Source organism: Calypte anna, chromosome 5 (genome assembly GCF_003957555.1).
Source record: "Calypte anna isolate BGI_N300 chromosome 5, bCalAnn1_v1.p, whole genome shotgun sequence".
Taxonomy (NCBI): Eukaryota; Metazoa; Chordata; class Aves; order Apodiformes; family Trochilidae; genus Calypte; species Calypte anna.
Genome location: NC_044250.1, coordinates 1,910,205 through 1,935,820, shown reverse-complemented (window position 1 = coordinate 1,935,820; position 25,616 = coordinate 1,910,205). Strand labels below are relative to the sequence as shown.

Here is a 25,616-nt window from a genome sequence, read left to right as displayed (position 1 = left end):
TACCCTATGCATAGCATGTCTCAGTAACTGAGAAAAATATAGGAATGATTCAGTAAAAATGGGGCTGGAGCCAGGATTATGAAGTATGGGATCCATCAGCACTCAATAAAATGATGAATCAGGCATGTATCAGAGGCTGACAAAATAACTGAATTCAATGAAGAATGGTGGGTGAATGTCATAGGATAAGGCATTGGAACTGAATCACAACAAAAACCTCTTCATTCAAATGTATTAAAATACAGAAGGATAGACCAAGGTCTGTGTCCAGTCTCTAGAACACTTTGCATTAACTTTCAAGTACAATGGAGCCTTTTGTGAATAGGATGTATTGGTTACAATACCAAACAGAAAGGGTATTAGGACACTGTAAAAAAAAAAAAAAGAACCCCCTGCACCATACTAACAAGAACCAAAAAAAAACCAGGAAAAAACCATTAAGCTCCTCAGTCAAATAATATAACCAGAGGACTACTGAAAAAAATATTTGTTTTCACAGTTATTGAATCAAAAGTAGTTGGTGGTTAAAACCTGGTCTAATTTACATGGTTTGTATCATGTAGCACAACTGTAGATTTAAAAATTTATCAAACATTTCCACACTAGAAGTATTGACAAAAAAGGAAGGCATCATACTAGCTGAAAAATGTGTATTCCTTTTAAAATTGTTTAAAAATCCAAGTTATGGATCAAGACCCAACTGTGCATCCCAAACACTGCTCTTGATCCAGCAAGAATAGGAAATGCACAGCTGGGTAGGAATGCTGACAGATCTCAGTAGATCTGTTTAGAAGGTTTTAGTCTGTTTTCAAGTTTGATGGTTTGTAAGTTGTGATCAGTATTTCTTTTTATCTCTATATCATAAGTTTATTGGCAATGTAAATGGCTTGCAAGCATCCTGTAAATAACTTGGAAATGGCCAGCCAAGGTGTAGGGGACAATTAGCAGCTAGGAAGAAAGGTATCAGTATAATTAATCTGGTACCTTAATGTCCACCTTCAGGAAAAACAAACAAACAATTTGTTACAGCTTCCACATAAGTTCCATCACTTACTGCTCATCACTAAATAGCCACCTTCTGTGCTGATATGTCAAAATAATTACTATATCTTCCAGGAACTTTTATAAAGCAGGCACACATTTTGGAAACATAGCTCTGCATACATGCAAACACCAGAGAGTTTTTAGGATGCCTAAAATTCATCTTGATGTCTAACTAAATGCTACAAAGACTACTGTAGTTATAAAATTATTTTGTTTTTTTTTAGTATATTAGATGATTCCATAATTTCAAATTACCTATTTGAGGCAATGAATTTTCCATGAACAGAAACCCTTAGAAAAATGAGGTCATATGTAAAGAAGAGAGCTTTGGCTTTCAAAATAGCCATACCTAAGCACACATTAAAAATTCTGCTCTGTTTATTTTCCACCCATCTACCTGTGGTCCAAACAGTTCATGGCTTGTCCAGACCTTTTATTCTACTTCAGCAGAAATCAGAAGAAATCCCTGGCTACTGTGTAAGTCTTAAACAAAATCACGGTTATCTCTGTAACCTATAATGAACTATAACCAGTCAGTGTGAAAAACTGCTTTTATGAGGACTGGAGCAACAGCTCAAATGCTGCCATTACACAAGACAGCTGGGGCAAAGGGCATCAGCAAGCTGCTAGCCATATGGCAGGCATGGTGGTGAACCAATTATTCCAGGCTAAAAAAGCTATTTTATATTTCTCTAAAATGCTACTAGTAGCTCTGTATTGCACTCTGCCTGCACCTCTTGCTTGCTTGAATCTCCTAAGACCCAGGAATTAGATGCTTCCTATTAAAACATAAACTATACTGAGAATAGCTACTTAAAACAGGAAAAAAAAAAGGGTAAAATATTCACATCAACATAAAAACAGATTTTCAAATGTATCGAGAGCCTTCAACTCCTATCAATTCAAACAATACTAATTAGTATGCTAGTACCCTAGGATTGATTATTCCCTTGGTTCTACTTGTGATCATCTCAAGGGAAAAACCTCAAGTCTTAAATCTACTGCTGTTATGGCAACAAAAGAGACAACCATGTTTCTTCTTCTATAATAAAGCAGATTTTTAAAACTGCATTAATTTCACAGTTCACTGAAATGATCTTAAAAGATCTGGGTTATGTTCAGCATCTATTAATCAGCTAGTTTGAAGTGTATTTATATTTTCAGGACAAAAAAAAAGAAAAAAAGTGAAAGAGAAAACATCAAACTACATATGGATTACAAACATTTTAAACCCAGAAAATATTATCTTAATGGGATCCTGGCAGGCAATCTCTGCACTGGGAATTTGTAACAATTACCTCCAGGTGATTCCAAGGGAAACTGACCCATCAAGTCAGCACAGTAGTTTATTATTATATATGTAAAATGCTTACAGATAGTCTAGCAAACAAATATCATGTGTCCCTATTATGATTGTCACATGAATTGTAATGGTCTTTGATGTATCTCTGCTTGCAGAGCATCAAGTCTTTCACAACTTAAATAGAAAGAGAGCAATCCAGCCTTCCTTTAGGTACCTAAACATTAGATAGATGCCTAACTTAAACCCCTCAGGTTTAACAGTTCTGACTTAGTGACTAGACTGTGCTACTTGCAGATTGGTTTCAGTGATAGTGACATTTTCTTTTTTTGTGCCTTACATATATAACATACCTTCTTTGTTCTCCTTTGTTTCCCAGAGTCTGTATGTGCTGTCATTACAGCAAATCCATCTTGTTTATTGCCATTCCTCTAGTTGATTTCTTTGTGGGTTTTTTCCCCCCACAAGCTTTCTTTTCATCACATTATTGTCTCTTCCAGTGGCAATCACCATTCATAGGAAAATTCAGAAATCACTGCTGTAAAGAACAATGTGTGATCAGATGACCCATTTGAACATTGTTCTTGTAAGAAAACCAACTGAAAGTTGAGGTATAAACTTCATTATTGATAGTGTTATTCACCTCACAACCTAAATGCCAGTCATGCACTCAATATGCCACTAATTGAGGTTTTCCTTTCAAAATGGAATGCCCAGATATTAAAGCCAAGCTTACGTTGTTAGGCATATATGCCATCTCATTTGTTCACTTCCCATCCTGCAGACCTCTAACAAAGCATCTACCACATACAGCTTCCCCCTTGCAGCATGAAATTCTATATTTTAATCTGAAATACTACACTGCTATTTTTTTCAGCACAGCATCCAACAATTCTTTCATCTGTTTACAGATCATAGAACATATATAATGGGCAAACAAATTCTGCTCGTCCATCCAGTAGCAGCTTTAGTTTTGTTCATTTTGTTGGCATGCTAATGAATTGGATGAGTAATTTCTGTGCATCTGTCTAGAGCTATACTGATGCATTTAGCTACAGACATACATGCAAAATTTTCAAGAGCATGTATAGAATTTTTTACTGGCAAAGAAATAATAGCCTGATTTTCTAGTTCTTCTGGGAAGATAATATTTTTAATTGTCTTTAGCTTTCTGAAAATTTAATTGGTTTGAGAAACCAGTTCATTTAGGATTTCTACAGAACTACAACTTATAAAATTACATCTATTGTACCAAGTTATCTCTTGGATCAAACATCTATATATTCGTACATGCAAACATCCAGCTAATTAAGCACTTGACTAATTTAAAGCACATGTGACTAAGTCATACTGGATGGTTGACTCATTTAAAAGTTGAAGAGCTTCTGTTTCTAACAACAGAAAAAAATATTGCTGTGTATTGCTTTGATTTTTTTCTTGTTCCAAATGGAGCAGTAATGGACATAATCATGTTTCAAAATAGAAGCTTTAATAACTGCTATTAAGTAAATGCTTCAAACAATGCTGTTAATAAAACAAAAATGAAAAAAACCCCAACTGTCATAAGCTTACTAATTGGAGCTCTGATAATAATAAAAGGAAATTCAGTAATGAAAGAAATTTGTTTCTATGAAATAATGTTAGTAATGTTGTTTTCTAGGAATTAAAATACAAAACTGAGATATCTAGAATGCTAAATACATGTTTAAATACCTTACCACCTGAACAGTGCTACATTTCTTGTCCTACTATTGTTATTTCAGTTATCTCAGGAAGTATATTGCAGCTGTCTTTCCAGCACGAAATAGGAAATGAAGCTTCTTGATGATGACCATCAGTGCTGTTGAGGTAAATTAAGAAATTATTGCAAAACATTAACTTAGGTGAATAAAATTCTCTTTTAGGTATAAATACTGCAACATTTATTCACTCTAGGACTGGTGTATCCATTCACATTTGCTAAACACACACACCATGTAAGTTTTAAAACGTGCCTGCTCCAGAATCACTGAAGAGCTGTAGAATGAATCTGCATTGCCATATCTACCCTCCATCCTCTGTCATGGGGGTGAACTGCTGAATAGCAGCCTGTGTTCCTCTTCCAGTGCTTTCTCTGTGTCCTGATGCTTACATCAGGCGTGACAGGAAAAGGATTGGTGAAAAACTCATCTGTAGAAGTACCTGAGGTGCTATGCAGAGCCCAAGGTTGTATATTTCTAACCAGGCCAATTATTATTTCAAGTCTTAAAAACAGTTCAATTGTATTATGCCATAGTTGAAGTATATGCAGTAGATGAGCTTATTTAATGACTAAATAAATATTCAGTAATATATTTTGTCAGCCCCAAACAGTATTTATATTTTTCTTTTTGACCTTATTCCAGTAGAAAACATATCCAAGCTGTATCTTGACACACATAACCTGGATATTCTGGAATTCCAAATACAAGTTTGAACATCTGCAGTAGAAGGGGGGGGAAGGAGGAGGGTGGAATTAGGTCTCCTAATCCTGTAATAAGTTTTCTCGCCAATAATCAGTTTGTCTTATTCTAAAAGTTCAGAAAAGAGAAACACAAAAGTCATTGTGGCCACCACAATGTCCTGGAGTTAAATGATTTGGCTATGTAGTAGAGGTACTCTGAGTTTACTCCACAGTTTTTGTACAGAACATGGGAACATTTATGAATCTGATTAATCATAAGAATAAGGTAGGTATCGAGTCAGCCAGCCAAGATGGCTAATACATGTATCATGGAAGATTTAGGTGCTCATGTAACTTAATTAGCAAAGCAACAGACACTATTAACCTCCTACTTGACTAATTCTAGATCATTCCCTTGGGTATAAATGACATAAAACTTTTTATACAGCACAATTGGGTGTGTGAATGAAACTGACCACGTAGTTTGTGTTTAAACTCACTTTATAGACAGAAAGCAAAATACAAATGCTAAGCATTATGAATTTTAATCTCTCAAAATCTTAATTAAGGGTGAAGTGTGGTTTGAAATAAGCCTCAGAAAGACATGCAGCAACATAGAACCAGTCTCCCCAGGTAAATAAAGATGATTAATTTCAAATTGTTTGAAGTTTGTTTACTTAATACATATATAACAGGAGGTTTACACAGGCAAATCAGATGCCGCAGGAATCAAATATCAAAATTGAAGGTGAGAAAAAAGGATGTTAAGATATCTATAGAAAGGTACTTGTGGAAATTAAACATGCATTCACTCTTTTCTTCACTGAAAATCTACAAGATTAAGGCAAGATGAGAGAAAAATTTCATATTTCTTTCACACTTAGCTTTGTACATGACCTTTCTTATCAAATGCAGTTAGTAAAGTCTAAGCAGCAAGGCTAAAGAGCAAACATTTTTGAAAAATATTTGCTATTGGTGTTGTCACCTGCTCTTTCTCTTGGAACTTTTTTTTGCATATTATCTTTATGAATATTTTATCCCCTCTTTGTTCTTTAGACACACATACCAGTGGGTATATACACATATAACTTTTCTTCTAGCATTACAGCTCTAATAAGAAGGATTGCTGGGAAATGAAAGAGAAGCAGTTTTTGCAACTTACTCTTCAAAACAGATTTGTGAAAAGCAAATTTATCTGCAGAAATCTGTTGACAAGAAGAGTTAAACTTTAAAGAACAAGCAAACAGTAACTCTTCAGAAAAATGTCCACATTTCCCTCATTTTGCTGGTAAAGCAAACTGAAATATCAATTTATCTATTTTAAAAAGTGTGTGTGCACTCCTAATAATAAAGTCCATAGGACTGTCAATCAGTCTTTTTCTTATGCAAAGACCATTTTGTTGTAAAACAGCCATCTGAAAAAAAGAAAAGCAGCATGGGAAAACAGCACACAAACCTGAATGAGTATCTGGAAAGATTGTTAAACATTCCCAGTATTGTCTGATGGTGATGCCTGCAGTTTGCAGAATGGTAGTTAGTAACTTGAAAACAAATTTTAGAGAAATTTAGATTAGAAATTTAGATCTCCTATCTGCTAGGATTACCCCCAATCATTGTCAGTAGGGAAGAGCTAATTAGGGGAAAGATATATGGATATTTTAGTATTCTAGTGTGTGTAGTTAGCCTTACCACCCTAGAATTCCACAAAGCAGTGCCATAAAGTGGAAGTCCACAGAATTACTGGTAGACGGAGATGTCAGTCTGTTTCTAGAGCCTAATTTGACACAACCTAATAGTTTAAAATAGATTATTCGGGTTGCTGAAAGGTTTTGCTTCAGAAAGACAAAAATTAGCTGCCTGTTAAACAATTTTATCACCTGTAGTACATCCTTGAGGCACAAAACCAGGGGGCCTGCCCCTGTGTTATGAATGTTACAGTCCAAGGGACTGACCCTGTGCACTGCAGGGCTAAAAACTCACCACATGACAGTGCTTTAAGGAGCAGAACTTACAGGTGCCAAACGGTAGAATTATATTTACTTCATAATTTGTAAGTATAACCCAGAGAGTTTTCATAATAATTCAGAAGCGGGTTTTGGTTGTTTGCTTTCTGTTTTGTTTTTTAAGGTTCAGGCCTGTGATGAAATACAGTTTACAACTGGAAGCATATGCTTTATGGCCAGTGTTAATTTAAGTGCCTCATTTGAGGTACACACACAAGAATGAATTTAACTATACACTAGGTCACTTCCATTTTGCAGTTTAAAACATCTTTTTCCACGCTGAGACAAACCAAACTCGCTCTAAGTAATGTCAGTTTGCACAGTGCCCTCATCCCATCCTGTAATTTCTTACGCCACTGAGTAACTTCTCCTTAATCACAAGCTGTAGAAACTTCCGAAAACCTAAAACGCGCACCAAAAAATTAAGCTACTTAGCAAACTTCTAGAATTACTTACACACACTGAAAACCAAGTAACAAACCAACACTGCAGCCCCGCGGTCGCCTGAGGCGGCGAACTGCCGGGGGCACCCCCAGCCCGCCCTTTTCCGACGCTTGATTGACGTCCCTCTCACCCACTCACAACCAGCAATTCCCGCAGGGCGCGGAGCTATTGGTAGAGGAGGTAGCGGGGGGTGGGCACAGTGCTGAGGTAGAAGATGCAGTCGCTCCCGCTATTTGCTGGTGCTGCAGGGCGCGGCGCAGCGGTGCCTTCTCCCCACGGGTTCACCTCTCCGCTGTCACCTTCTCTCTGGTAGCGATCGCAGTCCCGCCGCTCCAACCTTTCTCTCAGTCCTTTTTCTCTCCGCATCTCCCTTCCTGCCTCGGGGGTCGCCTAAACTTGCAAAATGGCTGACGACCGGGACGACGCCTCTGACCAGCTGAAGCAGTGGCGGAGCCAGCGCGGCTCTGAGGTACCTGACGGGGATCTGCGGGGCGGGAATTGCGGGGGCCTCAGCCTGAGGGACTGCGCCCTTCGGCACACTTGGGCGGCAGCAGTGCGGCCCGCTCTGAGGAGGATGCGGGGGGACGAGGGGCCCGCGGGCGGCGTTGCCCCCCTTGTGGAGGCCGAGGGGAGCGGGGGGGGGCCGATGGTTGAGGGCACAGGACCCCCGGGGGTTCCTCTGGGCTGACCTGACTGAAAAGTGTTGGGACGGAGCAGGGATCTGGAGAGAGTGGGTCGCGGGCCGTCCTCGGGCGGTCCCGCGGGGCAGTGGCGGAGGGTGAGGCGGCCTCGCCCCGTATCGTGAGGCGGAGCTCGGCTTGGTACCGTGCCCGGGACCAGCGAGGCACGAAGGGGCTGTCGGCTGCCAGCTGGCTGGGGGTGACAAGGGCGGTCAGCACTGCTGGCACTGCTGGCAGCTCTGCCTCCTCCACAGCCTCTCCTTTTGGGCAGGAATAGGGCTTGCCTGCGCCCAAGTGTACAGGTCCTTTGGCTGAGATACTAGTTTGGGTTTTTCCTGCTTGTTTCTTCTTTTTCATTTCAAATCAGCTCACAATTTGATTTCTGCTAGAGCGCTGATAGAACGTGGTAAAAATGTAGCTAGGCAGGGGTATAAAAGATGAGATACCGTCAGTGATAACTTGTTTACCAGGTTAAAGTGGATTTGGGCAAGCGGTTGGCTGAAATCATGGGAACATGTTATCAACTGTGTGGCACTCAGTCTTCTGAAGATGTAGAATATGCGCCAAAATACTTGGGTAAATGTGTGAATGCTGCAAGAGTTGATTTCCTTTCTTCATCAAATCACTCTGACAGTTTTTAGTATGCTTTTTCTGGCAGCCATGTGTATTTGGCATTAACGTTTTTCCAGGTATTTATACTAAGCAACAGTCTTACAAGATACAAGTGGTTGCCACAGTTCCCTCTGTAGCTAAGTGAACTTCATAGTATTTTTTCTTCTTGGTTCTAGGAGGTACTGTATAAAAACCACCTTCCAGTAATGAACTGTGACTTGATCATATTCTAGCATGTTTCAGAATGCTTTATTTTTGTACCCAGAGTAATAGTTTTACTATGGATGTTGGCTTTTCTGTAACAAAGGAGTATTTGAATACAGGCCAAGGTTAATTTGAAGCTTGGGAGGCAACCCAAAGTCTATGTTGCATAAGGAGTCATGAGACCTTAAGATAGAAAGTAGGGAGTACTTATTAGAATTTTAAAGTAACTTGTATAAGGTGCAAAGTATCAGTAATGCCTGGAAGTATGTACTTTGATGTGTGGTGTTTATAGCAACTGTGACTAAAATTCTCTTGGCTCTGTTTGCCTCCTTTCTGTCATGGCAGTGCTGTAATGTGTGTGTGCAGTCAGTTGGTGTTGTAATGAAATACACATGCAGATTTGACAGCTCTTATCTTCTAAGGTTCCAACCGTATGCAGCTCCCAGACATATGAAAATACAGGCATTAAACAAGCTCAAGTCCAGAAGATCTATGAGAATTCTTAAAACTACTGTGTTGGGTGTTTTATCCTCCTTTGCATTAATGGAACTTGTTTTTTCTGCTCTGCATAATTTTATCCTGAAAGTAAAGCAAATATATCCTACACTTAAAAAAAAATAAAATTGTATTTCAAATGTGTTAGGAAGAATGTTACAGAAAGTCTGTCTACACAGGAGACCGTACAGCCACAAAGCTGTTATTTTTTTTAAAGGTTTAGTTTAAAAAATGTGTGGGTTTAGCTACAACTTTTAGCAGTCTTAAATGTTAGCATTATGGAGGAAGTGTTTTTCAGCCAACAGTTGGTTTGAGAAGGGCTTTGTTACCTCTACAAACCTTTACTCTTTGTTGCATGCATAGTTTACAAATAATATGCAAGGTTTTTTTCTACCCTTGAGGTAATCACACAAAAGATATTATAATGTCATAGGTGAATCAAAAGGACTCAAAAAAATCTCCTTAAGACTGAAATTTCATGTTTTTTCCCCCCTTCTGTCTTTTACCAAGCTCCTGTAAGGATTTTGTAGACAAGATCATAGGGGTGGGTATATCATTATTTTTACCACTGCCATGTTTAAACCTATGGGGCTTCTCAGAATTTATGAAGAATTCCAGGGTAAACAGGAGCCCTAATTCAATATAACAGGAGCTCTAATTCAACATAACTTGTGTTTCTTAATAGACTGAGAGAAACTTAATAGATTAAGAGAAACTTGATTGTACTTCATGAGGGCATAAGTATTAGTGACTTCAGAAAGTCACTGTATGGATTGGAGGGGTCTTAGGAGCCTCTTATTGAAAAAGTTACCAGAAAACAGTCCCCAAGTTTGCTTTTCCTAGAATTATAGTAGTCAGAATTCATAAATAGTGCTGAAGCTGTGCATGGGATTTTTTATGTAGCAGTGAGGTGAAGTGGAGGTCTCTGTATGCCAAACATGTGGGAAGAATGGAAATGTTTCATCACATTACAATGAGCTTACCTGTCTTAAATGAGATGACAGTCACCAATACAAAAAAATTAATTAATTTGTGATTAGAAAGCTTAATAACTTGGCTGTGAGGAAACTGGATAGTTGTCACCAGCAAAGCTAATGAAGGTAAAAGAAATATACTGGCAGTGCTGGAAGCTGGATTCAGAAAGGTGAGGCAAACTCTGAAATAAATTGACCAAAAAGTTCAATCAAAAATGTGATGTGTGAACATTTTGTATTTTCCTCATCTGCAGACCATACCATGTTCTAAGAAAGGTCAAAGCAGAGGCTTAGAAAGGGTTTCAAGATAAATAGCTTGGTACAGAAAATGTTAGGAAAATGAGCTGATAGTTGTGTTAATTTGTGAGCAAAATATAAGGAAGGAAGCATGTGATATACAAGCAATGGCAAGAATACTGAGAGCATTTTCCACTCTTACATATTTTCTTTGACAAACTGTAGGTAATGTTCTGATTCAAGCAGATGTTCCTTTGACTTAAAGTACTTCAAATAAAGCTGAAGTGGTAACTTTCCTATAGGTTTCTGACGATCAGTTATTGTTTGTAACTATATATATCTCCATCCTTTGTAATATTTGTAATTTGTAATGTTTTTAAATTTGTTCCAACTGTTATAAATTTCAGTGTGGATTGGGGTTTCAGGCATCCTTCAGAAGTAGAATTTATGCTTACAGGCTTATAGCTTTATGGCTTAATGCTAATCTAGTGGTTAAAGAAGAATAAAGAACTTAAATATTTTGGGTGTTGGAGCCAGCTAGACTATTGTGTGCTGCATGTTAGTAAGAACACACTGGAAATGCAGTTATCCTGTCAAATGTCTTTTATGTGGTTATTCATGGACCCGAATTAAACAAACGTGTCTATGTGTTGATGTGAAAAATTGTTCTTTCCCCTGCCTTTGGGGGTTGCCTTTTGGGAAAAAAAAACCTGGAGTCTACTCCAGTTCACTATACTCTTCCATGAGCGTATAGACAATTATAGTACAGTCAGTGCTACAGATTTCCAACAGGTTTTCCTTGAAGTTGTCTTAGAGTGGGTGGTGTTTGTTTTTTTTGATTTTTGGTTGGGTTTTTTTTTCAGGTACAGGGTTACCCCTACTGCACAAGATGCTGTAGCTCTCAGTAGCCCTACAAGAATGGCTAACTTAGGCTTGGTATGGGAGGGTAGGAGTATGAGGTCTTGTGCAGTTTTTTTAAAGTCAGTAATGATGCTGGTTAGAGGAAAAATCTTCTGGTTTGCTCTCCTTTTGACAGGACATGTATTTGGCAGTAGGGCTACTTAGGGCTTTTGTTAATCTTAGTACTTCTGTAGTTCAGGAGTCTAGAATGATGATTCCTCAGATGCTTTTGCTTCTGTTATTTTCCATAGCTCTTGCAGACTAACATTGATCATGGGTTCCCTTTTACAGTCTTCATTCTTTCCTTATGCCTTCATCCCTTTACTGGCATCACCATCTTCTTCCTCTCCTTTCTTCATTATTACCCACCAGCAGCTACTTCTTTTCTTGCTTGCTTTTGCCCCATCCTCAGGCTGACCTTTTATTTTATTTTTCTTGAAGCAAGGTGGCTGGTCTTAACAAGTAGTATTTATGAAACATGGAACACTTTCTTGGATTATATATGATTTAAGCTCTCCTTCTTAAACAGCCCCAGACGTAGTACTGTGGTGGTCTAAACTGCAGTTTAGGTATCTGTATTTTCTGTTACTAGCTTCAGAGTCTTATGTAATTTTGTTAATATATCCTGTGACAGATCATGTTTGAACAGGCATGAACATTGTGTACCTTGAATATAAAGGATGTTTAATTTCTGATGTTGTGATATCAACTGTTTCTTGCTTTCAGAAACCAGATGTCTTGACCACCGGTGCTGGGAACCCAATAGGGGATAAACTTAACATCCTGACAGTAGGGCCACGAGGGCCTCTTCTTGTTCAAGATGTTATTTTCACTGATGAGATGGCTCATTTTGACAGAGAGAGGATTCCTGAGAGAGTTGTGCATGCAAAAGGAGCAGGTATGTTTGAAGACATATTTTACTTCTCTGTAGAATTAGACTTGAAAAAGATTTTGAGTTAACACTTAGTGACAGGTAAATTGTGTCATGTTATCTATAATTCAGCATTCTGGATTATAAAATCCTATATCAGCAACAGACCTGGTTTAAAGGAATTCATTGCCAAAACCTGAAGCACTGAAAAACTGTTAAATAAAACCAAACTAAAACCTGACAGAAAATGCAGTTAAAGCCCTGAGATTTTTAATGTATTTGCTGTAATCACTGCTTTCTCTATCTGTGCCCAATTCCTCTGGAGGGAAAGTTTTACACATCTCTATTCTAATTCGTTTGCATGTAATTTGATAGGGATTCTTGCCTTTATTATCTAATATCTGTCTGCCAAAACAAGATGAAGGTCTAATATTTTAACTAAAAATAACCAAAACCAAACTGATTTGTTGCTGATCTTAGTAGAATAGAACTGGCATCTCTGATTTTTATTGGATACTACCCTAGGAAGAAGAAAATATGGGACTGAATTTTATTATAATATGAACCTAATGGAAAAAAAAATAATCTGTGGGGCTGTGAAGAACTTTGTTGCTTCATCCAGCTTAAAGGTGGACGAAAAATTCTGCAGTGCATCAGGATTAAAGAAAGACTTGTTTTGATCTGGCATAAGTATGCAAATCTTGGCAACAGAGCCTCCAAAAAGCAATTGCTGGTTATTTTGCACATTAGAAATGAGGTCTGTCTTGCTGCTGGGCACTGTAAATCAGTTAAGGAGGGGAGAGTGAGCATCACGCAAATAGTTGCTTGTGTTCAGTGCATTTCATTCTGTGAAAACTCAGTATTTAACACGTAAATGTGAACTCTGTTTCAACTGGTTTGTTTCTGTTTCCTTTTGGCTTCAAGCTGTGTGTTGGACTATAGTGAAATAACGTGCTGTGACTGCAAGGGAAGGTATCTAGATATGATATTTTGAAATAACTTCTTTTTTTCAGGAGCCTTTGGTTATTTTGAAGTCACTCATGATATTACCCGGTATTGTAAGGCGAAAGTGTTTGAACACATTGGAAAAAGAACTCCCATTGCTATACGTTTCTCTACTGTTGGTAAGGCTCTGAAGTTGTCTTCCTTTATGTATACTGTAGTTATACTGATAGCAAGGTTGGCATTTTAGAGAGCTTAATGTACCTAAGGCAGTTGGAAATGTTTTCCACCAACCAGTTTCTCTTCTGTGAATTTCATTTAAATTGTAAAGATCTTAAGCTGCTTCTGCATCTTTTTGTCAGAGCTCTTTGTAGACAGTTTTTCCTCAGGAATGTGAGAGAAAGAATAGCCTGAGCTGGTTTTTTCACTGTCAGAAAGCTTGCTTTGTTTCTGGAGGGGTCACAATCAGCACTTGCCTGCTGCAGTTTAACACTTGCAAGTTAAATAGCTACAATATGCTGTAGGGAGGTTTTTGGGCATGGATGCTGTAAGGTAAGTACCAGGCAAAAAAGAATTCATCTCTCAAAGAAGAAATAACCTTTGATAAATAAACTCTTATTTCTTGAAAGGCTGAATGTATAAAGTAGCACAATCTTAGATGATGTTGAAAGATGCATTATAATCTGCATATTTTCTGACAGAAAATGATCTTAAAACTTGTGTTACAACTCTATTTAAAAGAAAAAACAAAAAAAAATACTGATGAGGATTTGCTTCTGGGGGTAGTATCAGATGAAGCAGTCCAAGAAGGCTCAGGGAGCTGCTGGTTTTGGCATACTGGCTTTTCTCTGCTTCACCAAAACTTAAGAAGTAATAGAATGTTCTGTGGGGGAAAGTCCTGCAGCTGAGGTTGGTCTGTGGACTGTGCTCAAGTGGGTTGTAGGATCATTGCTTTCCCGTTCCCTGCTCTGTTGGAACACGTTTCTTCCTGGCTGTTCTTTAGCAGACATTATTTTTAATGAGGGAATGAATGTCTTTGTTATTTCATCATGATGCTTAGTGTTACTTGGGGAACACTTTTTGCTCAGGTATAAAATTACGCAGTAAAAGGATTGTTTTGGATAAAGCAGAAGGGGAATTAAAAGGGTTGCAACTCTTCTTGCTCTGTGTTCCCTTTTAATTAGGCACGCTGCTTGGATTGCTACCTTCCCAAGGAGAGCATTCACACTGGGAGCTGATGCAGAGAAACTGGTGTATTTCTTGTAGCTGATTCAACCTTATAATTTGGTGCTTCTTTCTGTTAGTGATAAAGCATTCAACTCTTAATTGATTCAAGTGGATATTTTTTTTTTTCTTTATTTTTAAATGTGGCCTGAATGCTTGGGTGGGTGTCAGTTCATACATTGGTATAGAAAAGACTTAATAAAAGACTGCATTGGTATAGAAAAGACTTAATAAACCCTGCTGTTTTGGGATTTTATGGCACGTTCTCAATTTCTATGGTTTTATGCTTATAATTTGTATGCATTTCCTGTCATAACACTTCTTGTATCTTCATGGGTGGTTTGTTTTTGTTTTTGTTTGTTTTTTCAAGCTGGAGAATCTGGGTCAGCTGATACAGTTCGTGACCCTCGAGGCTTTGCAATGAAGTTCTATACAGAAGAGGGTAACTGGGATCTTGTGGGAAATAATACTCCTATCTTCTTTATTCGGGATGCAATGTTGGTAAGCAAGCACAAAAGATGAGAGCTCTTTGTGAAAGTGTCCAAAAGTTCACTCACAGTTTCTTCTTGCTTCACTGAGAAGTAAAAGCTATTTTGACACACTTTAACTTTATGTGCTAGATTGTATGAATGCTTTCAATTTAAAAAGGTGTTATTAAAAAAGTAAAATAAGAATTAATGCAAAGTTGCTTGATGCAATTCAGATATTTATTAGTGTTTGCTGGTGCCTATACCACAGGAGAGTAGCCAGCAAGTGAATATGTTCCTGTGTTTTTAACCTCAGATCTGATCATTTTCATTAGGGTTAAATTAGCTGTTTTACTCTGTCAGCAGTTTTGTCATTCTGAGGCTGTTTTCTAGGGGGGAAGAAGGGGAGAGACTTCACTTTAAAAGCTTACTGCTCTGTGCCTCAGTTTGGTTACAGGAGGGGTGTGACAGTACAAGAAACAGTAGAACAGTATAACAATAGAAATTCTTACAGCTTTGTGTTGTCTTTGAGTGTGCTGTTCCTTTCACAGGAAAGTGTATGGAAAAACTATTTGCCCTGTTTTGTCTCAGCAGTTGTTTAAGTATAACCCATCTAATTTGGAGGTGTTACAGAATTTTTTAATTTTTTTTTCTTCTCCTCCTCCTTTCTTTCTCTTCCACATCTGGACAAATCAGTTTCCATCCTTCATTCATAGCCAGAAGAGGAACCCTCAGACTCACTTAAGGGATCCTGACATGATGTGGGACTTCTGGAGTCTTCGCCCTGAATCTTTGCATCAAGTAGGGTTCTTCAGTTTTATTTTGTATGATTGAGAAAATCATGTTATGACAGCACATGTTTCTTTAGTTACTTCTTTCCCATGTTTTACGTAGAAGTCTGTGTAGACTTCTAGGAACAGTAAGGGTGAAAAGCCTACAGTAACTTTTGAGGCTATTAGAATGTGTACTTAGCTGGTTTTATTTTAAATTACTCTATAAAACTGTGAGATTCTTCTGTTTTCATCATATTTTATATGGTGATGAAGGCAAAGCTGCTAGGTTTTCTAACATTAAAGCAGTGGCAATACAAATAAACAACAAACTGTTATTGTTAGAGAACTGTAAAGTACAGGGAAGGTAATGCTATCATGTAATTTTACTTCAAGCTGTATTTTGTTTAGCTCATTAGATCAACTTGATAAGTAGAGCTCATTGTGCATTCTGATTATTTTGAAACTTATTTGTACCCAAGAATGTTTTGTGAAAAACTGATGTAAAATTAAAAATGCAGTTGCTTTGATTTTAGGATAAAATATCTTTCTTTAAAAGAAAATGGGTTCATAAAGAGTTAATTACTAATTGCAGTAATTACTAACTGGGCATGTGAAGGTAAAGCTAAAGAAAAGCAGCCTTCAGAGTATGTTTGAATGGTGGTATTTTTACAGCTTGAAAACTTTTGATTTTCAGACTTTTAACCTGGAAAAATACATATTTGAAACATAAATTATGCAAGCCTAACTTCCCTCTGCTTACAGGGGGAATCATAACATTATCACTGGGTTAATATTTTGTATTTCATGTGGGCATAAAATTTCATGTGGGCTTAATTCACAGTTGTTCTTTGTGCAGAACCAAAGCAGGCTTCTTCCATGAGCACACTTAAATTAAGATAGCTTAATTTGCAGATTAGTGCAATAAATGAGCTTTGTCTCCAGTGGTCACTTTCTTCTTGATCTGGTGAGTTCTTTAATACTGTTTGATCCTTGTCTTTAGGTGTCTTTCCTCTTCAGTGATCGTGGTATTCCCGATGGGTATCGCCATATGAATGGATATGGATCACACACATTCAAACTGGTTAATGCCAATGGAGCAGCAGTTTATTGCAAATTCCATCTCAAGGTATTGATTTATTATTTTGCCAACTACCTATTGGAAGCATGGGCATTGTTGTTCTTGCTATGACAGAGTAGGTACTTGCTAAGCTGTAATGAACTCTTCTTTGGGGAACTGTCTCTTGTTATGGTAGAACTGTGTCTACTGTGTCAGCTCTGACCATCTAGATAAGCTTATTGCATTTTGACCTCATACCATTAGGGGTTTTGAGTGTGAAGCCATGGAAGACCTTGCTGTAGTCAACCTTAGTGTCATTCAGGGCAGATGGAAGCATCCTCTAGCTGTTGAGAGCTGCAACTGTTTAATCACTTTGATGGCATATGATCTGTAGAAAAAGGTGGGATGATGGGACACTGAAGGAGCACTCTGTCTGTAAGGAAAGAGGGGAAACCTCTTTACTTGATGTGCTGCAGGGATCCTAGATTCAAGTTTGATGTCCTGTGTTCTGTGACACAGAATTATGTACTTCTGTTCTATCAGAGAACCAATTTTTATCTGGAAGGAGCTGTTGAATGTACTGTTATTCTGAAATCAAATCACTGGAGATTGGAACATGGACAATTGCATTTTTGGATTTTGAGTCTTGTTAAAATACATTTATTAATGCTTTCTGTAATGCTTTCTCTATGTTATAACCAGTGCCACTGCTTTTTATGTTTTTTAGACTGACCAGGGCATCAAAAATCTTCCTGTTGAAGAAGCAGGAAGGTTGGCTTCTACTGATCCTGATTATGCAATACGTGATCTTTACAATGCCATTGCCAAGGGAGACTATCCATCATGGTCCTTCTACATTCAAGTTATGACATTTGAAGAAGCAGAGAAGTTTCCATTTAATCCTTTTGATTTAACAAAGGTATCTTACACTGTTGTCATTACTCACTTTGAGATAGTTTAAGAAAGGTCATTAGATCAAAAGGTAGCAAATGCCAGAACTGAGCTTTCCTGTGAAGTGTAACTGTTTCCATGGAGTAGCAGATAGTTCAGCTGGTTGTGTTTTGAAGTAGCTGAAAACAACCATATTACCAGTTCCACCTACAGGATTGCATTCCCAGTTTTTCAAGTGTCTGTGGGCATTTCATTCAAGTAGTCAAGTGCTGAGATACTGCTGGGATGATGAAATAATTTTGCATTAGTACTGTGTTAATTGCTAAGGACTTAAAATAGCACATGAATTTCTTCACTAATGTCTTTTCTCAATCAAGACTTAAATCAGGCAAATGCTGCCTAGTAGTTATTTAAGCTGCATGATAGTATATGCTGATTTTAATGTTGGTTAACATTATAGTGTTTATTTTAATGTACATGTGTTATGTCTTACAGATTTGGCCACATGGTGACTACCCTCTCATCCCTGTGGGAAAGCTTGTTTTGAACAGGAATCCTGTTAATTACTTTGCAGAGGTAGAACAGATGGCATATGATCCCAGCAACATGCCACCTGGTATTGAACCCAGCCCTGATAAAATGCTGCAGGTGAGCTACCATGCACATCAGTTTTTGCCTGGAGAATATTATGTTTGCTTTGTCATCTGGGAAAACATTCCAAGCCCTGTTTGTGGAGCATGATTAAACCTGACTGAAGCAACTGATTTCTTTCTTTTGTTTCTTTCTTTTGGTGGTTGTTTTTTAATGAATCACCGTTTGACGTGCTCATCCAAAATCTAAAGAAAACAGGAACTGAAGGAAGAGATCTAGAATTTGAAATCTAGAATTTAGAGGGCATCCACAATAGCTATCAAAATTTGTGCAAAAACCTCATTTATTCATGCTTTTACAGTGTATCTTTAGAATTCTAAACTCTTACCAATATGAGGAGTGGACTTGAAATGCTGTAAAATACATGTGTAACTAATACTTGATACAAACAGCAAGATAATTCCTTAGAGGAAGTCTCAGATTTTTATTTTTTTTACAGATCAAAATACCTGATAATTCTGCCTGCAGTAGAGTATACTGTCTGCAGTCATGTATGTTTTTTCAGATAAAACTTGTTTGAAATTATCTCCATGGCTACAAGAAGGTATTTTGCCAGTTTTAACTGGATAAGCTCTTGAACCATCATGCAGTTCTTCTGTTTTGCCTCTCTTCACTGCCACAAACTTCATGGTCAGAAGCAGTCTGTCTTGGCATCCAAATGTCTCTAGAACTGCCACAGATGCAGTTCATTAAATAAATGAGGCAATACCATATTTCAGATTTAATAATTTTTTAACTCTAAGGTTGAAAATAAGTAGGCAAACATTATATTGTTCCATAGTAACACTTAGCACCATTGTAGTCACTTTCGTGTCTGCTTGTGTAACCATTTCCCTGCTTCAGAATAATTCTGAAATGGGTAGGAAATACCCCAGTTGCATAAATACAGCTCAACCTTCCATTCTTTGCTAAGTTAGTTTGTGGTTGTCACTTTGGACATAATTTTGTCAGGAATATCTCTTTACTATTTAATGTATAATGCTTTGAATTGGCCTGCACCACTGAAGGGATCTGTTTCATCAAGTGGTATTTAATTTCTGTGATAAATGTTTTAGGGTCGTCTGTTTTCGTATCCTGACACCCACAGACACCGCCTGGGCCCTAATTATCTCCAGATTCCTGTGAACTGCCCCTTCAGAACTCGTGTGGCCAATTACCAGAGGGATGGACCAATGTGCACTACTGACAACCAAGGTAGTAATGAAAATAATCTTTAATGACTCTTATGCATTGCAAAATTCTTTTCTGTTCTCAGGGATTTAAAGTACTCACTTTAAACAGATACTGATTTTTAATCCTGTTGCCCTGTATTTGAGGGATCTTGTTAAAAGCATTCTTAAATCTGAATGTCATGTATTGCCTTTATCACTGTTCTTTGTGTATCCACCCACTGTGTGTCTCTTGTCAGTCTTGTACAAGTATTGAGAATCAAAACTGTACTGTGAAACATAAGCTTGCTTCTGTAGACTCCAGAATATATTATTTAAATATTTTTAAGACTTGAAAAGAAGCATATGGATGTTCCTTATACAACTTCAGCCTTGTTTGAAGTAGTTGATGCTCTCTTGAGTGTGTTTTTCAATTTATCTGTGTCAGGTTTGCTTGCTACAAATAGAGGAATATCTAATTTTTTAACCAGTGGGAAGACAAGGGGGGTTTTCTTCTTGGTCTCAAAGTAGAATGCATGTAGTCTTGTTTAAAATGGATATATATCTCTTCTATTTCTCCAAGAAAGGAGACTTTGTTAGGATATTTGGATGAGGGGATGAGGACTTTTTTGAAAAGTGTAAAAAACAAGCAAAACTTTAAGCACATTTTAAGTTACAACTGGGCCTTAAGGAGAGAGGAGGTTTACTTAACACCCAGAATCAAATGAATTCAATAATGTTCCTAGTTTAATTCAATAATGTTCCTAGTTTATGCTCCTTTAAAGACTTCTAGAAACATTCTTGTTAGAGGGGACTTAATAGAAGAAGTTGCAAATAGTAAATTAGAATTAAATATGCCAGAGAAATGGCTTCACAGAAGTTAATTACTACCTCTTTGTTTCTACTTCGAGGCAAAAAATTATTCTAAAAGAAAACCAAAACCAAACCAGAGGTGCCCTAAATGTCTTTGGGGAAGCTGTATTTGCATTTTTAAATTTTAAGACTTTAACAAAGTGGACTGAGGAAACAAAAGAATAAAACTGCTTTGCTTTCTGATTTCCAAGAGATTGTGAAAGGCAAGAGTGTAAATGCCAAGACTAGAGCTGTAACTTTGCCTCTCTTCAGCAGGTTGTGTTCTGTCAGCATTTTCTCAATAGTTACTGGTTTATGCCCAAGAGTAAACAAGGATGTACTTAGACTGTGCCTGGTGTCAAAAGCACTGTATTCCTCTGGGCTATGAGTTCTGATGCTTGCTGATGAAGGAGGAAAATACTTGTAAAATGAGAACCAGAGAACAGCTGCTCCTGTCCAGGAGCAGAGAATAAGTTGATTTTCATGCACTTCTGTAAGTTCATTATGTGTTTAAAGTGAAGCCCCTACATAGTTAAGATAATTAGTACTGCAAGCATGTAGGTAAAAGTATATTTTTATGCTGCTTTGGCCTACAATTTTAACTTCCATGACTTTATCTACTAAGATTGTCTGAGCAGTGTTGTGAGAATGGCTAGACCTCCTTATTTTTTCCACAAATCAATTTTTTTCCCAGAAAAAGCTACAGAAATTCTCTTTGAAGTAAGTGCTGTTAAATACTGTCTTGAAGACACAGCTCCTGATGTTCAGCTGTACGTTGACAGGAAAATGCTGACAACTGTTTAATAAAGTGAATCATAACTCAGTGTCAGTGTCAGGAGGATGGAGCCAGGCTCTCCACAGTGATGACCGAGGGTTAATGGATGCAAGCTGGAGCATGGGAGGTTCTGTGTAATCATAAATAAAAACTTTTTCATTGTGAGGGTGATGGAACACTGGCACAGGCTGCCCAGTGAGGTTGTGAAGGCTCCTTCTCTGGAGATATTCAGAACACACCTGGACATGTTCCTGTGTGACCTACACTAGGTGGTCCTGCTCTGGGAAGGGGGGTTGGACTCTGTGATCTCTCAAGGTCCCTTCCAACCCCTAACACTCTGTGAATAATTGGGTAATCAATTTAGGTGGTTCTTGGCAAAGAACATTTTTTGTCTTCTGACTTAATCTGAGAGCATTGGCATCTGATTGTTTTGGGTTGTTTGGTTTTTCTTGGGGGGGGTGTTTGTCTTCAGGTGGTGCCCCAAACTATTATCCAAACAGTTTTACGGGTCCAGAAGATCAGCCCATGTTGAGGGAGAGCCGTGTGTGTGTCTCAGGAGATGTGCAACGTTTCAACAGTGCAAATGAAGATAATGTCACTCAGGTATGAGGGACAAAAAAGCTTTATATTGCTTATTAAATAATCTCACAGAAGTCTAGGGAATTTTAATAAGAATCATTCAAACATGGCTTCTCTCTGAAGCATCTGGACTAACCTGAACCTCAGTTCTCATGAGAGCTTGGAAGATCTCCATAGATTTTAATTCCATGAATAAGTGAGGCTTTTTTGACAGGACAATTAGCAAATTCTCACTGACCTTTGCTACCCATATTCTGCACACATTATCTAAAGGATATAACTTTGTCTTCTTGCAATTACTGTCTGGAGATGTGCAAGCTGAAGCATGCATGTAATGTCACCATCAACAGCCCTGAATTGGATGCCCACAATATTTGTTTTCATTAACTCAGTAAGCAACAGGTATTTCAAACTGGACATTGAGTTGTTGGCAGAGATACAAAAAAAACCCAACAAAAACAAACCCAAGCAACAAATCTGTTGCCTTTTGAGTGTTTTAAGTGTTAGCTGTCTAGTAAGTAAAAGCTATTTTTGAGTAATAACAAATCCTAAGTCTAGTAAGTATTACTGACTGCTCCAGGTATAATGAGTCACTTGGAAATTTCCAAATAAATCTTTGTTTCCAATCATAAGGTGCGAGAATTCTACACCAAAGTCCTGAAGGAGGATGAACGCCAGAGGTTGTGTAAAAACATTGCTGATCATCTCAAAGATGCCCAACTCTTCATTCAGAAGAGAGCTGTAAGTGGCCTGCTTGGTTTTCAGCCTTTGCTCTTTACTCCAGGTTTTCTTGCAGTCTAGTAACTTTGTCCAAATGGAAATAAACTTACAGAAAGAAGTATCAGGATTTCTTCTCTGAGATGGAATTACTTGTAGATGTTCATAGCTCCTTTAATCAGAACTCAACATTGAGAAAAGGGTTTTTATCTTCCTTTTCTTACTTATGATAGGTACTTCATGTAGACTGCAGAGCAGAAAATGTATTAAAGAACACATGTGAAGTGGAAGAAAAAACTGTCTGCCTTTTCTGTTCTGTCTCCTCCTTTAGGTGAAAAACTTCACTGATGTTCATCCTGACTATGGTGCCCGTATTCAGGCTTTGCTGGACAAACACAATGCTGACAGTGGGAAAAATGTATGCTCATGGTTTCTGTAGTTGCATTTTGAGTGGCTGTGAATTATTTGGGCTTCTTTTGTAAATCCAGCAAAGTGAGAAACTGGTCCTGATTGCCAGAAATGCCAAAAGCAAGTGCATGTAGAATTGCAAAATGAGGAAACATTACTCTAATTACATTTAATTAAATGCTGATTAACCAATGTTGTGCTATTATTTGTTTCAGTTGGGCTTTTGTAAGGCTTCTGGAAGATAACTGTGCATGTTCAGGTTGAATCTTCGGGCCAAATTATTACCCACTCTTTGTAATGGTAATGAAACACTTCCACAAGCCTTTTCTGGGCTCGCTGCTTACTACACAGCATAACATAATCCTTGCTTCAAGTACTAATTTTTTTTTTTTTTTTCTGAAGTTCCTCTACTTACTTTTAATGGAACTTGCTCTGAATATTTCTTTTGTATTGTTTTTAGGATGTAATTAGGACATATACACAGTCCACATCTCGTGTATCTGCCAAAGAAAGATCCAACTTGTAAAGTGTGCTGCAGAGATTTGCTCTATGAATTTTTCATCCTTTCAACTGCAGGACAACCTGTTGAAGATGTTAATGAATCTAGCAGACTTCAGCACAAAACCAGAAGTGTTTTACAGGCTTGGTTTAGTAAGCTTTCAAGTCTGCAGTGGAAACTAGGTAACACAAGCTACCAATTCTAGTGCCTTTCAACACTAGTGCTTTACTGCTTGTTAATGATTAAAAATTGTCTTTTTTTTTTTTAGAAGCAAACATAAATTTAATCAAAATACTGTTTCTTTTTTTTTTAATTTTTTTTATTGTAAAACTTTCCTGGATAAATTGCACAACAAACATCCTATAATGATACTGTGATTATCCTTATGGATAAAACTTGTTCATGTTAAAGTTTGTTGCTAAATGTTTCTAATAAGATAGTTATCTGTATGTATTTGTAGGCACTTTCTTCCTTTGAATTTCATTTTTACCCTTCCAGAAGTAAAATGATAGATAGTAGTTGGCAAAAGGTTGGTTAAGTCTCATTCCTAATGATCAAAATAAAACTAAGTAGAAAGTTTAGTCTGAATATTGAACTTTTGTTCCCAATATATATTTTAGGTTGATCTTTGCTTATTAATGCTAGCTTGGGATATAAGTGACCTAAGTGAGATAGGAAAGGATATTTTCTTATTACATACACTTTGACTAAATCTATTACATTTTACTTTAGGAAGAACAATTTCCCTCTGTAATCTTTAAGAATTTAAGTAGGAAAATTAATTTTCCAAAATTCCAAGCTTATACACTTCCAAAGCTCTATTCCCAATGGCTCTTGAAGTTGTTATATTACTGCCTCATCTGATATTACATCTTTTGGTCAAGCCAGAGCTAGTTTTCAAAGTTAGACTTCAACTGAAGAAGCATGTTTTTATGAATGTCTGGATCTCTAGCTGGATACCTGTGTAAAACCTGCTTTTAGGCATGTTGTCATGTTGCCTGTTACCTGTGATATAGGTGAATAACATTCTTCTGGAATTCAGTTAAATTTTTACCTAGTGAAGCAGGTTGGAGCTGAAAGAGCTACATCAATAGGTGGGAATATTTCTTGCTGGAGCATAGAATCCCAATGAGTTTTGGAAAAGAATAAACAAGGCTTAATCTTTGCTTTCAGTTGTGTCTGTTAAATGAGTTATACTGTCTTCCTCTTTTATTTCTGAAATAAAACTGTATTTAAAAATCCCTTGGCAGCACATTGTGTGTTTTCTGTGCAGTATTTTCAAGTGGCTTCTAATCATACTTTAATATTTCAATGTGCAGAAGCTCTTGAAGTTCTGGGTAATTGGTATCTATTCCAGAAGTTGGCTATTTGTCCTGGTTTTTCTTATTGCAGTAATTTTTTTCCTAAATCCTTGCTTTTTGTTTCACATGTAAGGAACTGTGTGCCTCGTGCCTCATTGTACACTGTAGGATAATTTTTACAAAACAGTGGATAAATACACCTGAGCACGTGGTGGAAAGGGCACTGTGATGTGGCTTTGTTGGAGATTTTAGTAGACTGCTTAACATGGACAGCTATTTTATGTTCATCCAGGTGGCTTTTATCTCACATAAGCAATTATCACTAATAAATTCTACTGTAAATTACACTAATTTAGAGGTTAGGCTAAAATTTGGGTGGTGTCAAGTCTTAAAAAAACCAACTAAGCACTAGGGAATGACTAAGAAAGGCAACGTTCCTCTCCTGTAGTCATGTTGAGAAAACAAATGCTACCTTCCCAGCCTATTCTGCCTTCTGCATCCACCTTTGTTTGGAATATTTAATTTTATTGTAGTTGTGCTTAAAAGATTGACCTATGTTCTGTGCTGCTCAACGGGCCATGACAAGTATTGCACAGTAAAATTTCTTCAAAAGGTGCTGAGAGGGTTTGCCAACACATTAAGAACAATGTTGTTTTCTTCAAATAAGAGGATAAATCCTTTTATGGCTACTGACTGTGTTAATAAAAAGACTGTTTACTTGGTGTGACACAGTCTTGCTTGTGTTTGGACTTTGTGTTTTACTCCAGGAAAATCAAACATCCCTTTAGCAGGTTGTTGCAATACAATTTTCAGCTTTGTGCAAAGAAGGATTGCTCAACACTTTCTTCTTATCATTTTCTTTTAGATTTACATCTGGAACAGTGGCACTGGAAATTAATTTGAAACCTAGGTTTTGGAAATTACAGCTTCTCTGAGAGTACCTCTCCTTCCCATGGGCTCTTCCCCTCTATTCTGAGGTTGTTTTCCCTTTTTCCCAAGTGTTTGGACTTGAGTAGACAAAAGCAGCAGCAGAGTCCAGAATCTCAATGGCCATTTTTTTTTTTTAAGTGGCCTGTGCCAGGAGATGAGTGTATGAAGTTGCTAAATCTTCTCTGGGGAAAAAAAAGGGGTGAGGTAGATATGAAT

At 37.5% G+C, this 25,616-nt stretch overlaps 1 protein-coding gene and 1 long non-coding RNA gene across 2 annotated transcripts; one reads left to right on the top strand and one right to left on the bottom strand.

Moving 5' to 3' along the window:
* Positions 1 to 2,697: 2,697 nt before the first annotated feature.
* LOC115598370 lies at positions 2,698 to 8,001 on the bottom strand. Its single transcript, XR_003987601.1, has 4 exons — positions 7,903 to 8,001; positions 7,226 to 7,697; positions 4,063 to 4,184; positions 2,698 to 2,882 (listed from the first exon to the last, which is right to left on the bottom strand). It is a non-coding gene; the product is annotated as an uncharacterized LOC115598370 (long non-coding RNA).
* On the top strand, positions 7,404 to 24,412 carry CAT (catalase). Its single transcript, XM_008498298.2, has 13 exons — positions 7,404 to 7,682; positions 12,042 to 12,213; positions 13,200 to 13,310; positions 14,723 to 14,853; positions 15,516 to 15,620; positions 16,593 to 16,718; positions 17,377 to 17,568; positions 18,036 to 18,188; positions 19,247 to 19,385; positions 21,439 to 21,569; positions 22,179 to 22,286; positions 22,594 to 22,680; positions 23,131 to 24,412. The coding sequence occupies exons 1-13, from the start codon at positions 7,617 to 7,619 to the stop codon at positions 23,194 to 23,196; spliced, it is 1,587 nt and encodes a 528-aa protein (XP_008496520.1). The 5' UTR covers positions 7,404 to 7,616; the 3' UTR covers positions 23,197 to 24,412.
* Positions 24,413 to 25,616: the final 1,204 nt, after the last annotated feature.

Bases quoted from the DNA above. Each gene is read 5' to 3' on its own strand.
- CAT (XM_008498298.2), top strand. From the start codon at position 7,617: ATGGCTGACGACCGGGACGACGCCTCTGACCAGCTGAAGCAGTGGCGG. The intron at 15,621-16,592 runs GTAGGGTTCTTC...CCTTGTCTTTAG, and splicing joins GCCCTGAATCTTTGCATCAA to GTGTCTTTCCTCTTCAGTGA. The intron at 17,569-18,035 runs GTATCTTACACT...TATGTCTTACAG, and splicing joins ATCCTTTTGATTTAACAAAG to ATTTGGCCACATGGTGACTA.